The 18,453-nt window shown below is 38.8% G+C and overlaps 1 protein-coding gene across 1 annotated transcript in view; it reads right to left on the bottom strand.

Annotated features, from left to right (window-relative positions):
• RAB3IP (RAB3A interacting protein) overlaps positions 1-18,453 on the bottom strand; it is a 39,336-nt gene that overhangs the window by 13,680 nt on the left and 7,203 nt on the right. The window contains exons 2-6 of the mRNA XM_075149807.1: positions 16,819-17,094; positions 16,351-16,612; positions 3,729-3,824; positions 1,093-1,170; positions 510-713 (exon numbers count right to left, since the gene is read on the bottom strand). Of these exons, the coding sequence (XP_075005908.1) occupies positions 510-713; positions 1,093-1,170; positions 3,729-3,824; positions 16,351-16,612; positions 16,819-17,069 (891 nt within the window). The 5' untranslated portion in view covers positions 17,070-17,094. The remainder of the gene's footprint in view (positions 1-509; positions 714-1,092; positions 1,171-3,728; positions 3,825-16,350; positions 16,613-16,818; positions 17,095-18,453) is intronic.

Raw genomic sequence — 18,453 nt, 5'->3', positions numbered from 1 at the left:
TTTTCAATTACATGAGTAGATTAAGGAAAATCACAGGCCCCTCTGGGACTCCAGTGGTAACTCTCCTCCTATTCTCTAATAAATCATTTATTCCATCTTTTCCTTGGCCTCTTTCACCCATTATTGATCTATAAAATGACTCTTCCTTTTTTCTATGACAGTTTATGAAACATTTATGAAAGTTTGGTGATGGACTTTGTAAAAAGCCTCCAGGACTTATCATTCAGTTATACTGCATTTTTCTTTTTTTTTTTAAATTCCCATCTTTAAATTATTGATTCCAGTATTTCAAATCTTATCTCATCCTCCCTTAATGATTTAAAGGTAAACAAGACTTGGAAAAATCACCACCTATTAGTATGTATGAAAAGTTTTCTTTCATTAATGAAAAATACCTCTAAAATAGTCAGTATTACATGAAGATTTAATACATACTAGATTCACTGTGAGTAAAACAAAACAATAAAGCCAGCTTATCAGCAAAAAGAGAACAATCCTTGTACTGTTACCTCTTTACAGTCTTTTACAATTGGCTGCATCATGGTAAGGTCCTGATGACTGCCACCCATAGCACTGCTTGTACTCTTGTTTCTTGCATGGCCTTTCTTAAAAGGAGTTTTTCCAGTAGACTGAAACTCCTTAGTTGGAGATGTCGGTGAAGTAGACAGTACTAGCGTTTTCAATGCTGCTACTTCAGCCTGGAGGACATCGATCTTGGGGGCAGGAATAAAGTCATTAACAAACAAAAATATCATATTAGGCTATGAATTATGTTAGATCATTTAACAAAATTTCCAGTTATGTTGGTTCAAATCAAGACTTCATCTTCCAACAATACTAACACACAGATGCCTATGCAATCGCATACTGTAGTAACACTGGCTTCCTATGCACCTTGCTATCTGATATGATGCTGAAACACCAGCTCTGTGCCCACAGGTGTTAGCTAAGAATATGTCAAGGTAACACAAAACAACTTAGTATATATTTTAATAATGCATACAGGTAACGCTCTATTTACAGCTTTATGATTCACACTTTAGATTTATAACCATGTGAAAAGACAAAACAAGCAAGTCGGAAAAAACTCACCTTTCCCTGTGCTTCTTTTAACTGTTTTTCTGCTGCAGCTTGTTTGACATTAGCTTCTTTAACCATTTTGTGTGCTTCCTATAAAAAAACGTTTAGCTAGTATAAATGCTTCACACAAATTTACAAGATCCAGTAAAAATACCAAAAACTAAGGACATAGTTTTGCTTCACAGAGACTAGTTGTGAATAGTAAGTTGTGCAAGAATCTGAAATTAAATAGTTACATACCAAAAAATACCTACAAATCTATCATTTGGATTCATCACTGGCCCACCAAGTTTCTTCCCCTTGGTCCTGAGCCCAGATTCAGAAATTCAGCAACTCCACCCAACCCCCTCCAGCAGGAACAATACCTGTCATGGACGCCAGGCTCCAGTTACGCTTCGGTGGCTGACAAGTCAAGTTCCTTGACCACCAAAAGAAAGACTCAACCAGCAGCAACAAAAGTAATATGAGCACAGTAGCACATTCAAAAGAACTTCTCCCTTCTTCTAGCCAGAATAACCAGTTATAGTCAACTGTAAGTTTTGCATGAAGGAACTGGTCCAACAAATATGAAGTCTAAATTTTTACCATCAATAAAACAGACAAAGCAACAGCTTAAAATAGTTCATGGATTAAAACATTTCTTAAGTAGAACAGAAAAAGCACTAAAACCCAATCCAAGTAAAGAAACAAGGCTAAGCCAATAAAGAAGAAAGCGTAAAAGGACTGGGAATTTTTTAAACATCCTTTTAGCTCATACCTCTAAGCCTTTTGTCTGCATAACGTATTTGTTTAGGCTCTGATCCAGCAATTTGCGCCTGTGATCAAATTACTGTTCTTATTTGGTACTTACTGAAGGCAACAAAGATTGAAAGATCAGGGCCACCGACTAAATTACTTAGAATATGATCCTTCTCATATCTGTAAAGCGCCTACCACGTATCTGGACGCTATATAAATAGAACAAAAAAGTTCATACATCATCATACCAAAAGATCTGACTCCCACTGGCATACAACACAGCTGTATAATATGGGTTTGTAAAATTCTCTTAAGTAACAACAGACACATGCAGGAATGGGAACATACACATTTATACAATGTGTACAAATACATTTAACATTGACCATGCAGTTTCTGCTTAGTGATGCACCCTTTGAAAGCAAAGCATGTTACAGTGCTATTACAGTGTAATAATGCAATATATACACCCAGCTGTGCAAAACAAGTCTCGATTCTCTAACTGAGATGCATTAATATAAGCTTCAGCATATCCACTTATATGGTCACTGCAATTAGTGGGATTCAGAATAGCAGGTGAAGTCAAGGGCTGTAGATCCCAGTGCAAAAATCAAGAAACCTCAACACTGTGTTTTGTTAGGGCCTCTTAAGTGAAATCAAATCACAAAAGAAAATTCAAGTGACATGCCCACAACAGTTGGGAGTTCTGAATAATTAAAACTCAAACAATTATTACTAATACGCTATATTTCAAACACAGCTTTAACAAATTGTTCTAAGTTATAAAGTGTCATTAATATAAAATTTCACTGATGATTTTATTTTTATTCCTCTACAGTTAAAATACCTGCCCCACATTTTCCTCCCCCCGCAACATACACAAGTATTTATGGTAAAAAGTACCTTTCCACTCTCCCATTTATCCTCTACACACAGGAACTGCTTAATATTTTCAGTAACTTGCCCTACTGGGATGATGAAATAAAATGTGTTGCCAACGCACAGAGCAGTTTGTAATTTGATTTTTGAATGTCAGTATTTTCAAGGTTTTAATAGCACTTTTACACCAATACAACATCATAGGTTTAAATACTGTTTGTAAAACATCCCTAAAGTTGTACCTTTATGCATATGCTGAAAACCAATACTTATGATTTGGTAAACATATAAATCATCTCTGGATTATGAAAATTATTCTTACAGTTATGAGTATCACAATTTAGCCTGTAGACATTCCTATATATATTCCTATGATAAAATGAGAACTGATCCTGCTTCAAGTATGGATTTAAAATTTTTTTCTATGTAATACAAGCGCACAATCTTTGCTGGCACTACCGCCTTTTTCTCGAATGAAAAGGTTCCACTTAAAGTTCAGGCTTCTCACTTGGTAACCAGGTTCCACCCTGGTGCATCACTCAGTATTAATGTTTCTTTTCAAGTTTGTGGGAGTAGCATGCTGCCAGACCCAAAATTCAAAAGCTGAAAGCATGGTTAAGTTATGTACTTGCTACCTCCATTGATCTAGAACTATGTTATTTTTTTATTTAGTCACCATGGCAACCCCAAATTTAGCTCTTATCTAGATAGCCTTGTTGTCAGACAGAGAAGCTGTCTCAAAATAGTTATGCCAAAAAATAAGCCTAAATAGTTTTAAGCTTTCTGATATATTTTCCTTATTTTCTTCGTTTTGTGTCTAGGCAGATTGACAAGCTCAACAAGGTCTCTTTCATCTAAGTGAAAAGTCTACTGCTTGCTCTTAAGCCTCTGCTTCAACACACCCGGGTCTTCAGGACACAAATCCCTTTATAAGCTTATTGCAGAAAAATTCAGCATACAATATACTGATTCTACATAAAACATCTGGCTCAGCTTCCTTTAAGTATATCACATCGAAGACTCCAACAAACCTCAAACAGACTAGCTGTAAGTTCTTCCAATTCCTGTCCAAGTTGATCTCGCACTTTAGAAAGCCTTTCACATTCTTCATCTTTTAACTTCAGCTCCTATGGAAAATTGAAAGTTATTTATTCTGACTTAGAGTAGTAATTTGGCCTTTTAAAGCTAATACCACAGAGAGGGGGGAGAAAAAGAAAAAAAAAATCATCAGAGGAACATACAACCTTTGCTAAACAAAGCCTTTCAAAATATTAATCTTAATACTAGATGTAATTAAATTAATGCTGCACATACATATAGCTATTCTTCCTGCTATACAGCAATATACCAATAGGCCAATCTAAAGTATCTCTAACCTAGACATCAGCATTTGCAAAATTCTCTGAAGTAAAAAAAGCTTTTTTTCCTGAAAGTATAGAAGACTAAAGTCACTTAAAATATAGATCAAATTAATTATTGGGATAGACAGAATACCAGTTCTGTTTGCCCACTTCTTAATAGACACTTAAAGAAAGTAATCCTTTTTTTAAAAAAAAAAAATTTCAAAAAAAGCTTTGTCTCAAGACAATCCCCAGTTCTAAAAGAATCTTAAAGCGTATTTCACTATGAATATTCTCCTGCATATCTCCTTACAACTAATACAATTCCAAAATCATACTGTAATTATAGCCTTGCTCTTGTTAATGCAGATATATAAATCAAGTTAAAGCAACTTGAAATTCAAAATGTTATTTGTCTACACAACTAAAATATGAGTGAGGAAGGCCTGACCACACCACTTCTACAGTAAGATTTTAACACAGATTTGGCAGTATAAGCGTTACACATGCCCAATCTCATCTGTATTGTCCCAAGTCTGAGGGAAAAGTGGGGTAATTTGCAGAGAACTACAAAAAGTTCGACAAGGAATTTGAAAGGAGGAGTTCCTCTCCCCTTTCCCAACCATTAAACCCTGGAATCTCTTGCAAGAAAGAGAATGATGGAGAGAAAAAGTAAGGGAAAGAAAAGCAGCAGACAGCCCACTCTGACCTTTCAAGTATTTTTTTCTGGCCATAATTCCCCTCCCATCCCTATCTAGTTCTTCCTTCTCTTCTTTTCCCCCTGCCAAGCTAGCTATTACACTACCATCGCTCCTGAAATGCAGGACCCAAGCCTGTCACTGACATGTTAAAGACTCCCAGTACAATCTAGCAAGGATTTGCTTTGAAAACCTCCAGAAACCAGTAAAGAAAACAGCTGCCTTCAGAAAACTCTGGGAGGTCAGTCACTACAGAGTCATAAAAAGGCCCAAATGGCAGCTCCCCTTATGTTTCTGGGAGGTGGTTAGTATTTCTCCCAAAGTCTTCATGATTGAGTCATGTTGTACACAACGATGTGGGAAACTACATCTTGCCTTGTAGCACGCTGGTATTAGGTCTTGCTCTCAATTTCTGCAGTGAAACTGACAATAGATTTTCCTCTAAGATGAAGAATCCTAAGATGAAGGATTTAGGACAACAGCTCCTAAATTCAACAAGTGTTTAAGGACTGTCCTAGACTCGTTTAGTAACAAAGGCATTATTTCTTCCTTCTTTTATTTGGTTTTAACTTTGGACATTTTGATTGATTTTTAGTCTAGTTTGTTTGCTGTTTTGATCTTTTGCCTTCCATATGCAACCTTTTAACTATTTTGAAAGGTACCACTTAAATGATGAGTTTTTTCCAAACATGGTATTTCTCAAAAAAAAAAAAAAAAAAAAGGCAGCAGGAAAATAGCTACAGAGGGAGGAGGGAAGAGAAGGAAAAAGAAATACAAAAAGCCAAAGAGGAAAAAAAATACTGGAAAAAAGAAGACGTTAAAGAAAGAAAGGGGAAACAAAATTTAATTAATTTTGTGTTGGTTTAAAATATTTCCTATATAAAATATAGTTCTTAATAAGGAAATGAAAGATTCTGATGCAAAATGCTTAAAGCTCAATTTTCACATGTTCCTGTAAATGCAGAGAATACATCAATACATTTTCTTTGGCTTACTTCACTAATTTGTAACGAAAATGCTACACACACACCAATATATCTTAAAAGGAGGTTGTATTAATATTCAGGTCAAGAGTTATCCAACTCACAATGAAGGTAGAACTACCCCAAGTTCACTTTTGGGCTACCACTATCAATACACTATTTTAAGTAAAATGATTACAGTTTTGCCTATAACTGGAAAGATTAGGGGGGTTAGATTAAAATTTAGGCAGACAAGTACAGCTACTTAATGAAAACAAAAAAGGAGACAACACCAGGCAATCTACCACGCATGGCTGCTTAGCTACATTTGTCAAATACTGGGCAAATTTCCATGACATGATTCAGGAAGAACATAATATAACACATTATTTTGCCAAGCAAGTTTAATAGCTCGGGTTTTTTAAGCAGGGCAGAAATAAAGAGTGCCCAAAGCAAAAAGCTTAGCAGTTATTAGAAACATTACTACTGCCTGTGTCTTAAAGGCATTACTGGAGACTTCCCAGTCATACACAATATAGGGGCAAAAAAGACAACTGCGTCTGCTAGACTAACCATCCATGCTGCAGTCCTTCCCACATTACTGTTCTGAAAAAGTAACTACATGAAGAAGATGAGCCACTATAAAACACAACACACAGAGTTACCAAAGTAGGCAATAAAAAAATTTAACTTGCATGGAAAAAACCTTAAAGTTAAAAAAAAAAAAAAAATCCTGTATCAGAGTCGTATTATCGCTTATTTCACTTTGATCTTCACAAACAGACTACAAGGTGGGTCTTTAGAAAGAACCAGTGAGATAAGGAATGCAAATTACTGCTTCAAAACTATTCATATTTTAAATTCTAGAAAGAAAATCATCCTGCATCTAGTTCAGCAATTTAACCAAGTCAGAACTAGATGCAGAAGATCAAAGAAAGAATGAAGATTTTCTACAGATATCACTTAAGATCAGAACCCAGGGATACTGCTAAATTCTGAAGTTGCCAAAAATGTTTGTATTTATATTAGAATACATTTCTATTTGACTGGTCTTCATTCAGCACCCAAGTTAAACAAGCTACATAAAAATTAGTCCACTGCAACCACATTTACAAGGGTGTTCAATGTGAGAGAAGGTCCAGAATATCTTTTCAGAAATAAGAACATTTCACAAACTATTGAATTATCATCTCATGCTGTGGGTGAAGATGCTTCTGTTTTGCTTGCATGAAGTCTTCTACTTGCCTGAGAAAATTTCTATGCCTACAATACACTACAACAGCATCAGTCAGAGGTCTGAAAACTGAAAACTTTCATCACTCAAAGACAGCAAGGAACTGTTAAAACACCTTCAGACAACCAACCCATCTTTAACAATCGCAAACCAGTAGCCTTACAATTCAACTGCAATTTTGTTTTAGAAAAGCTTGAAAGCATAATCTTTTTCTGGTTTTGGCTGAGATAGAATTAATTTTCTTCACCGTAGCTAGTATGGGGCTATGTTTTGGATTTGTGCTGAAAACAGTGTTGATAATATAAAGATGTTTTCGTTATTGCTGAGAAGTGCTTACCCAGAGTCAAGGCTTTTTCAGCTTCTCATGCTCCACCAACTGAGAAGGTTGGAGATAGACAAGAAGCTGGGAGGGGGCACAGCCAGGACAGCTGACCCAAACTGGCCAATGGGATATTCCACACTAGATGACATCATGCTCAGTATATAAACTAGGAGAAAGCTGGCCGGGGGGCCGCTGCTCAGGGACTGGCTGGGCATCAGTTGGTGGTGGTGAGCAATTTTTTTTTCATTTGCATCACTTCTCTTTCCTGGGTTTTATTTTCTCTCTCTTTTTGTTATCTTCCTTTTCATTACATATTATTATTATTATATTTTATTTCACTTATTACACTGTTCTTATGTCAACCCATAAGTGTTCTCATTTTTATTCTTCCAACTCCCTCCCCCATCCCACTGCGGGGGAGTGAGCGAGCGGCTGTGTTTAGCTGCCTGCCAGGTTAAACCACGACAGTCCTTTTTGGCGCCCAACGTGGGGCTCGAAGGGTTGAGATAACGATAGATCTGACCTGAGTGTGTTAAAACAAATTTCTGATAAGCATTCGTCCGACCCATGTGGTGGAAGTTTGTATGGAGCGCATCAGCGCAGTATGCTGGCAGTAATGACCTGGAAAGATGGAGAGGGACCAACGGTGGATGAAGTGGCTGGCCAACTCTGGCAATATGAAGAAAGTCTCTTCCTCCCTCATCTCGGCCATGGAGAAACAGCAACTCAAAGAGGACAGGTCCTAGTCCCCACCTGTACGGACCAGCGTCCCGCTGCTGAAGAGAGAGGATATAGAGGGTACACACCACAGGACACCCTGTGGTTTTACCTGCGTGACCACAGAGAGGACATGAGGAAGGGATGGAAAATCTACCTCAACCCTAGAGGCACGAGTACGTGACTTGCAAGGAAAAACAATCACACAAGGGGGTTCTTCCAGGAAAATTGCTGCTCCAGTCTCCAGTGGGCAGTTCCCCAGACAGAGTAGAAGGGCTGATCTTACTCCTGTTCTTAATGAAGGGACTTCTGATTCATACTTACAAGAAGTGAGTAACGAATACTATGACCAGGACCAGAGGGGCCCTGCCTCCAGCGAGGTGGAGGAAAGGGACAACCAGGTTTACTGGACTGGGTGGATTCGACAGCCTGGCACATCAGTCCCACAGAAGTATACAGCTCTAATGGACACTGGTGCACAGTGTACCCTGATGCCATCACGCTATAAGGGACAGAACCCATCTGTATTTCTGGAGTGACAGGGAGATCCCAAGAGCTAACTGTATTGGAGGCCGAAGTGAGCCTAACCAGGAACGAGTGGCAGAAGCACCCCACTGTGACTGGCCCAGAGGCTCCGTGCATCCTTGGCATAGACTGTCTCAGGAGAGGGTATTTCAAGGACCCAAAAGGGTACCGGTGGGCTTTTGGTATAGCTGCCCTGGAGACGGAGGAAATCAAACAGCTGTCTACCTTGCCCGGTCTCTCGAAGGACCCTTCTGTTGTGGGGTTGCTGAGGGTTGAAGAACAGCAGGTACCAATCGCTACCACAACGGTGCACTGGCGGCAATATTGCACCAACCGAGACTCCCTGATTCCCATCCATGAGCTGATTCATCGACTGGAGAGCCAAGGAGTGATCAGCAACACTTGCTCACCCTTTAACAGTCCCATATGGCCAGTGCGAAAGTCCAATGGAGAGTGGAGACTAACAGTGGACTATCGTGGCCTGAACGAAGTCACGCTGCCACTGAGTGCTGCTGTGCCGGAAGGCAGCCAAGTGGTACGCCACAATTGATATCGCTAATGCATTTTTCTCAATCCCTTGGGCGGCACAGTTTGCTTTCACTTGGAGGGGCGTCCAGTAGACCTGGAACCGACTGCCCCAGGGGTGGAAACACAGCCCTACCATTTGCCATGGACTGATCCACACCGCACTGGAACAGGGTGAGGCTCCGGAACACCTGCAATACATTGATGACATCATCGTGTGGGGCAACACAGCAGAAGAGGATTTTGAGAAAGGGGAGAGAATAGTCCGAATCCTTCTGAAGGAGGGTTTTGCTGGTCAAGTAAGGTCAAGGGACCTGTACAGGAGATCCAGTTTTTAGGAATAAAATGGCAAGATGGACGTCATCAGATCCCAATGGATGTGATCAACAAAATAACAGCCATGTCCCCACCAACTAGCAAAATGGAAACACAAGCTTTCTTAGGCGTTGTGGGCTTCTGGAGAATGCATATTCCAGATTACAGCCTGATTGTAAGCCCTCTCTATCAAGTGACTCAGAAGAAGAACGATTTCAAATGGGGCCCTGAGCAACAACAAGCCTTTGAACAAATTAAACGGGAGATAGTTCAGGCAGTAGCCCTTGAGCCAGTCCAGGCAGGACAAGATGTTAAAAATGTGCTCTACGCTGCAGCCAGGGAGAATGGCCCTACCTGGAGCCTCTGGCAGAAAGCACCAGGGGAGACTCGAGGTCAACTCCTGGGGTTTTGGAGTCGGGGATACAGAGGATCTGAGGCCCACTATACTCCAACTGAGAAGGAGATACTGGCAGCATATGAAGGGATTAGAGCTGCTTCGGAAGTGGCTGGTACTGAAGCACAGCTCCTCCTGGCACCCTGACTGCCGGTGCTGGGCTGGATGTTCAAAGGGAAGGTCGCCTCTACACATCATGCAACTGATGCTACGTGGGTCACACTGATCACACAACAGGCTCAAATAGGAAACCCCAATCACCCGGGAATCTTGGAAGTGACCATGGATGGGCCAGAAGGCAAAGATTTCAGAATATCCCCAGAGGAGAAGGTGACACGTGCTAACTATCAAAAAATGAGAAACAATATATTCTGTTCACTGATGGGTCCCTGTGGTATTGTAGGAAAGCATCGGAGGTGGAAGGCTGCAGTATGGAGTCCTATAAAACAAGTTGCAGAAACTGCTGAAGGAGAAGGTGAATCAAGTCAGTTTGCAGAGATGAAAGCCATCCAGTTGGCTTTAGACACTGCTGAACGAGAAACATGGCCAGTGCTTTATCTTTATACTAACTCATGGATGGTGGCAAATGCTCTGTGAGGGTGGCTACAACAATGGAAGCAGATAACAGGCAGCACAGAGGTAAACCCATCTGGGCTGCTGAATTATGGCAAGATATTGCTGCTCAGGTAGAGAATTTGGTTGTAAAAGTATGTCACGTAGATGCTGACGTACCCAAGAGTCGGGCCACTGAAGAACACCAAAATAACCAGCAGGTGGATCAGGCTGCTAAGATTGAAGTGGCTCAGGTGGATCTGGACTGGTAACATAAGGGTAAATTATTTATAGCCCAATGGGCCCATAACACCTCAAGCCATCAAGGAAAAGATGCAACATATAGATGGGCTCGTGATCAAGGGGTGGACTTGACCATGGTTATCCATGAATGTGAAACATGCTGCAATCAAGCAGGCCAAGTGGTTAAAGACTCTCTGGTATGGAGGACGATGGCTGAAATGTAAGTATGGGAAGACCCGGCAGATTGATTATATCACACTCCCACAAACCCGACAAGGCAAGCACCATGTGCTTATCATGGTGGAAGCAACCCACCAGATGACTGGAAACATATCCTGTGCTCCATGCCACCACCCCAAACACCATCCTGGGCCTTGAAAAGCAAGTCCTATGGCGACATGGCACCCCAGAAACAATTGAATCAGACAACGGGACTCATTTCCGAAACAACCTCATAAGACACCTGGGCCAAAGAGCATGGCATTGAGTGGGTCTATCACATCCACTACCATGCACCAGCCTCCGGGAAAATTGAACGATGCGATGGACTGCTAAAGACTATGCTGAGAGCAATGGGTGGTGGGACATTCAAGCACTGGGATACACATTTAGCATAAGCCATCTGGTTAGTCAACACTAGGCGATCTGTCACTTGAGCTGGCCCTGCCCTATCAAAACCCTTATGTACTGTAGAAGGGGATAAAGTCCCTGTAGTGCACATAAAAAATATGCTGGGGAAGACAGTCTGGATTATTCCTGCCTCTGGAATTCGTGGGACTGCTTTTCTCAAGGACCTGGGTGCATTTGGTGGGTAACGCGAAAGGATGGGGAAGTCCGATGTGTACCTCAAGGGGATTTGATTTTGTGTGAGAATAGCCAATGAACTGAATTGTATGATGTTAATTGCTATATAATACTGTATGTCACCATTACATGGTCACTATATACCAAATCAACAGTATTACAGTAAAAATCACCCAGATTAATGAAGAATGAATTTCGATGAAAACCAAGCAAAGTACAGCAATGATAGAACTGGACAAGCGCAGAAGTGATGGAACAAGAAATGGCTTCAACATGCAACAATTCAACACCACACATCATCTCTCCTGCCCCGAAGGACTGTTGTGACAGATGGAGTTCAGAGTCATGGACTAAATTAACTCAATGGACATTTGTGGACATTTTAAAGACATTTTACAGGGGTGGTCCATAGACTAAGGGAATGATATCTCTGTATCATATCAAAGGATGGGAAGCAAGGTGGTGATTAATGAGGTTGCATTGGATGGTATGGTACCTGAGCATGACATAAATGGTATGGAATAAGGGGTGGAGAATGTGCTGGTTTTGGCTGGGATAGAGTTAATTTTGTTCATAGTAGCTGGTATGGCGCTATGGTTTGGATTTGTGCTGAAAACAGTGTTGATAATATAAAGATGTTTTTGTTATTGCTAAGAAGTGCTTACACAGAGTCAAGGCCTTTTGAGCTTCTCAGGCTCCACCAACTGAGAAGGCTGGAGATAGACAAGAAGCTGGGAGGGGGCACAGCTGGAACAGCTGACCCAAACTGGCCAATGGGATATTCCACACTAGATAAGATCATGCTCAGTACATAAACTAGGAGAAAGCTGGCTGGGGGGCTGCTGCTCAGGGACTGGCTGGGCATCATTTGCATCACTTGTCTTTCCTGGGTTTTATTTTCTCTCTCTTTTTGTTATCTTCCTTTTCATTACATATTATTATTATTGTATTTTATTTCAACTATTACACTGTTCTTATGTCAACCCATAAGTGTTCTCATTTTTACTCTTTTGATTCCCTCCCCCCATCCCACTGGGGGGGAATGAGTGAGCGGCTGTGTGGTGTTTAGCTGCCTGCCAGGTTAAACCACTACACTCTTCAGCGGAGTTCTGGGATGGTGTATTATTCTGGAGCATCCTCATTTTTATTGTTCGTTAACTTATAAGCAAATGACAACAGAAATTTAAAAATGCTTAATGTACTGTAGAGTGCTACTGGAATTCTTGGATAGTTATTGTGAATCTATTTATTCATTAATCCATGCAGAGTTTTAAAATGTCATGTTTTACTGTGGGAAAATAAAGAGATTTAACTGCCAGTGTTAGCCTGCACAGAAACACTATAATAACGGCAATAGCCTCTGTTACGCTGGATTCTTTGCCGATACAGGCAGAACAATGGAAAAAAAAAATCTAATTCAAATCCTGTTTCAACACACAAGATCTGAAGACAAGAGATCAAATTGTAACACTCAGTTTGTTTCTGAGATGAAAAATGCAGACAGAAATTGAAGCCTCTAAAAGAAAAATCTAGATCTGAGGATCAGGTTCTTAAACTACATTGACATTTACAATACCACATTCCATACTGTCACCTCTCTCACAAGAATCACTGTATCAGTGTGAAAAAAACTTCTCAATTTCACTCTACTAGGGAAATATCAGTAATTCAGATTTCTACTATAAAAAGTCAAACACGGTTTTGTTACCAACAAGCCTACAGATCTTACTCTAAAGACTGTGGGAAGCATAGAATTAATTCTCAATCCAAACACAGTATTTGCAACCAACATCTCTGGTAGACTGCTCTTTCCTCATCAGAAAAGGGGGCTAACCATCAGCGACAGCTGATAATTTCAACATTCCAAGAGAAAACATATCAACACATAAACCTAAGTTCCCCTCTGCAGTCATCAATGACATCATTATATTGACAGTCTGATTGATGAGGGCCAAATCACACAAAAATTTGAGGAAAACATGACTATGAACTGCCACAGCTCAGAAAGTACAAGCGAGCTATCCAAAATACACGCAACATGCTGGTTACTTAAGATGAAAAGCAAACAAAAGGTATTCCTTTGCAAGGACTCCACTAAACTTGCACATCAAGAAATACCATATATCAAAATACCATCACTATTCTCTCAGATATTATCTACATGTGGTTGATCTACCTTCAGTAACCACGGCGACACAGCTCAATCCAAACATGGCAGAAAAAATGCAAATAGAGACATGAGGACATAAGGTCCCAGGCATTGAATCACTAAACCTTTTAACACCTTCTCAATTTTCCTAATGCTATTTTAAAAGGGTAGCAAAAGAAGAAGAAAGGTTCAGATATCTAAAGCAAGGGCTCTTCAGCTCCATTTTACAAAATATAGCCCGAAATTAAGTCTTCAGTGAAAAAATAAGCAAAAGTTACCTGAATGGTCTCAACAAAGAGTGAGAAATCTGTCATTTTAATTAAGGGGGCATTTTAAGGCAAAAGTATGTCCAGTCTTGTATGCTCCATTAGTATAGAATGCTGCCCTGCTGTTACCTCTGACCCAACCTTTCTCCCAATCTTATGACATGATTTGGTGCTGCAACCGATCTAGATTGAAATAAATTTTTGAAAGACTTTTGTTTTTTTTTTTAACAATTTTGCCAGCAATGCTGTTCATTTTGAGGAGTGAAGTCTGTAGTCTTAGGAAATACAAGGCATACATAAAGGAGAAAAAAAGACTAAATCTTTATTCTATTCCTGAATAATTTCTTCAGGAACCATACTTAAATGTCTAACAATTACATATTGCCATACATATAGAATCATAGAATCATTAAGATTGGAAAAGACCTCTAAGATCATTGAGTCCAACTGTCAACCCAACACCACCATACCCACTACACCATGTCCCTAAGCGCCACATCTACACGTCTTTTAAATACTTCCAGGGATGGTGACTCAACCACTTCCCTGGGCAGCCTGTTCCAATGCTTGACCACTCTTTCAGTAAAGAAATTTTTCCTAATGACCAATCTAAATCTCCCTTGGCGCAACTTGAGGCCATTTCCTCTCGTCCATATATGTATATGCCATTTCCTCTTGTCCATATATGTATATGCCATACATATATTCTCTAATATAAAAAACTGAGAGCATATTAAGAAAAAAGTTGTACTCCAAGCAAAGACATGAAAAAATATTAGATAGTGGATCCCTAAGCTTCAAAATTCCTATTCCCTTTCTAGTTCCCTTTCTGATCACAAATGCAACAAAATTCAAATCAATCTTTAATGCATATTACAATAGCATACAGCTTGGTGAAGAAATTTGGAACAAATGAAAAATGCAAGATAGCAAATTTGTGTTTACTTTGTTCATTCCTGGAAAGTCCATAGTTTGTAAGGTTTCCAGGCTCAATATGCTCACAAAATTGAAGTGCAAATTGTAATTCTCGTTTTTTCTCACTGTTCCTAATAAACAGCACAGAGACTTACAGAGAATTTAAAACCATTATGCAAAAAACAACCACCTATACACAGGCACTACCTATTAATTATATCCCTACAGATTTTTAAACCGAGTACTCATCGACAAAAGTGAATATACTTGGAAATAAAGTTTAAAGACTCCGTGACATACTGAATATCGCAGAGTGGGCACAGCCCTATGTGAACAGCCACAACTTTTGGAAGAAAGCAATCAGAGATGAATTAGGGATAGAAAAAAACTAGTCCTCATACAGTAAGTGGAAGAAAGTAGATAATACGCAAGGAATAGAGTTTATTGTGGTACAGTCTGTAAAGACTGCTATGACTCCTGTGTTTCTGAGCAATCTTGAATAATTGAATCTTTCAGCAACCTGAAAGATTTTCAGATAATTCCAAGGTAACAGTAGCAGATCTGAGTTGTGGTTTTCAAATACGTTACCTGTACTTTGGTATACTATCAGGAGCTGGAAGAGCTTTTGTAAAGTTAAAGTTTAAATTTGTTCTTATTTTCTAAGGTTCAAGTTTAAGGATTATATATTCACATGCAAGGTCCTCAAACTTAGCTCAGGTTAATGTTTCCTTTCACTGGTCAAATGCTAAGCGAACAAACACATTAGCAAAGGAAGCAACTACTCAGCAATAAAACAAATCAACAGAAGTAGTGATGTCAGAATCCATATTTAAGATTCACATTAACAAGAGCAAATGCAACTATGACAGAAATGATGACTACATTCAACAAGATGAGGTAACAGAGGAAAACAAGTTCAAACAAGATAAGATGAGCTTAAAGCTAAACAAGAATGGAATCATGTAGAGGAGAGGAAAGGGCACAGATACAAATAGCACAAAATCTACTCAAAAGTTTAAGCACAGAGAGATGTTAAAATGATAAATAATGGCTTTGCATTTATATAGCACCATCCATCCAAACAAGACAAAGCGCTTTACAAATATTAATGAATTGAGCCACGGTGTCTTCAAAGGTATCCATATTCAATTTGAAGTGTGGTATAACAGTACTCTAAAGAACACCAGTGACATCTTTTATCACTTCTTTCCTATGCAGGCGTTCCCCTATGAAACATCACAAGTACCCCTGTTCTAAAGCATTTCTATATACCATGACACATGCTACACTTTTATACTCTAGAAGAAAGAAGACTCGAGAGGTATATAATCAGCATCTATAAATACTTATACAGTAACAATGGAATGACAGAAAATTACTCTTATTCTGAAACATCAGAATGAAGGAATGGTCTACATTTCAAAGAAAAAGCTTGTTTAACCAGATATTGCAGCAAAAGCTTTCTATGGTTAAGCAGCAGCAGCAGCAGCACTAGAAAAAAACACTATCAAGTAATAATTCTAAGACATTAGCACTGCACACATTCAGAATAACTTTACATAAAATAATTACATCCTAATAATTCTATAAGAAATGAGTAGACTCAGACTTTCTGGCCCATCCGTCATTCTGCAATATTAGAACCACTTTGAAGAGAGAAAAAGTGGGAGGAGACAAGACAACGAGCCTTACCCTCTGAGCTTTTGCAAGTTCTTCTTTCAATCTTTCATAGCCCTTTTCTCTTACTTCCAGTACAGATGGGCTCCGTAAGTGAGATAAACTGTCTGTACTCAACCCAAAAATATCTTCATTTCCTTCAGCAACATCTGCTATTGTAGCACCCTGCAAAAACTCTCTCTCTGCGTTATTGCTCTCCTTTCGGGAATTATTGTGATTGAACGACCCACCCTGGGGTCCAGAGGTAGAACAAAGTACTGCGTCGGTAACATTGATGCTGTAAAGAGAGTGATATATTTTTTATTTATATAATACATTAAGAAGAAATATTTTAGAAATGGCAGTAGTGGTTGAATGTACCATTATGGACACAATTTAATATTACAACATTGTAAATAATATTAAAATTATATCTTTAGTAAAGCAAGCAGTTTATATGCAGCAAACAACAGCAATTTAAATAAAAAGACACACAGAACTTACCTGACACCTGATCCTTCTCCACAATTCAGTTGTCTGGGAGATGAATAAACAGGTTGTGTGGGAAGGTCAGAAACATTTAATGCATTGGGTTGGATTGGTGTGGAGGACACAACAGAAGGATGTGGTCGGTAGATAACACTGGGTGAGGTAGTTTGTTCCTGAGTCCCTGGCTCATTTACTCCAAGAAGATCTGGTGTAGTAGGCGAAGCGAGGTTCACTTCATGAAAGCCTTCCAAAGGGTCACTGGCCATAATAAAAGCCTCATCATATGAAACCCTGAATTAAATAATCACAATATCAGAATACAAACAGGAAATATTTAATTATATCTGACAACTACTTGAATTAAAAACCCACCCAAATATGTTCAGAATACTACATGATGTAATGGAAATTGTGGACTAATCTTGCAAGAGTATCAACTTAACCACCCAAAATGTTTTTTTTTTTTTACATATTGGACTGTTGAGTCCAGAAGATCTAATAGCAGACTCCGCATCTAAATGGGATGATAAAATCAAGAACATGGTCTACATCATAAAACAAAGTCATCTTTAATACAGCCTAGAGCTGTTTTGTATCAAAACACAAATATATTACATTCATGAAAAACGGGGAGACCTGGGAACCAGTAAGGAAAAAAAAAATTTAAAACCTAAAGCTTTCACTTCTAATCTCAACGAAGCAAATTTTCTAGAGACAAAAATCAGTGAACCTTTAAATAAACTACAGTCCATAGCAGTTTTGGTTAAATTACACATCTGATCTTGTTACAGTTCACTGAAATGATAGAACTAGCCAATAAGACTTCTCATGAAGTATGATGATGTGTATTTAATACATCATATGATTAAGTGATAATGACAATTGTGAGTAAGTATCATACCAAAAATATATTACAGGTAAAAGTGTACTATGAATTGTCAATTTAACTGACAATATCCTTTAATTTTTTTTTTTAATTCATAAAATCAACAGAAAACAAGTACAACACATGAATTTTACAAGCCCCAACAGAAAGCTCCTGTTTTCCAGCAGTTTATCAGAGATCACAAAAATCTTTGCATGATTCAAAACTATAAACTGGAAGTAGTATGAAGAAATTTGTGAAGGAATTACTTAGCAGTGATTATTCACTGCAAAAAAACATTTTCCATGTTATATAAATAAAGAAGAGAGAAAATTAAAGCTTTGCAAAGGTACTTAACATGCAAAAAAAGAACTGTAGCATCTAAATGAAATAATACATAGCATTTTACAGAGAAATCTGCTTGGATCTTACAACTGAAAAGACAAGGCAGAGAGAAGATCTAGAAAGATGATGGTCATAGCCATGAAGAGATGATGCCATCTACTTACATGTATGTCCAGTTCATTAGCTACTTCATAAAACACATGCAAAACATGAAGAATGAAATCCCCAACTTATATGCAGCATATGCAGTAATGTTTTAGTTAGATCAACACTATTTGGTCATCTTAAACTCAAAGAACACTGTTCAAAACCATTTTGCGTCTCAAGTATTGTACTGTGTATACATCCGTGCTAAACAAGTTGCTTTACCACATTATCAGGTACATGTGGAAGAAATTCATTTGTTCAGAGAGCAAGAATATGTTATTATTTTTTCCTCT

This window comes from Calonectris borealis, chromosome 1 (assembly GCF_964195595.1).
Source record: "Calonectris borealis chromosome 1, bCalBor7.hap1.2, whole genome shotgun sequence".
Lineage (NCBI taxonomy): Eukaryota > Metazoa > Chordata > Aves > Procellariiformes > Procellariidae > Calonectris > Calonectris borealis.
This window is presented reverse-complemented; position numbering and strand designations above follow the sequence as displayed.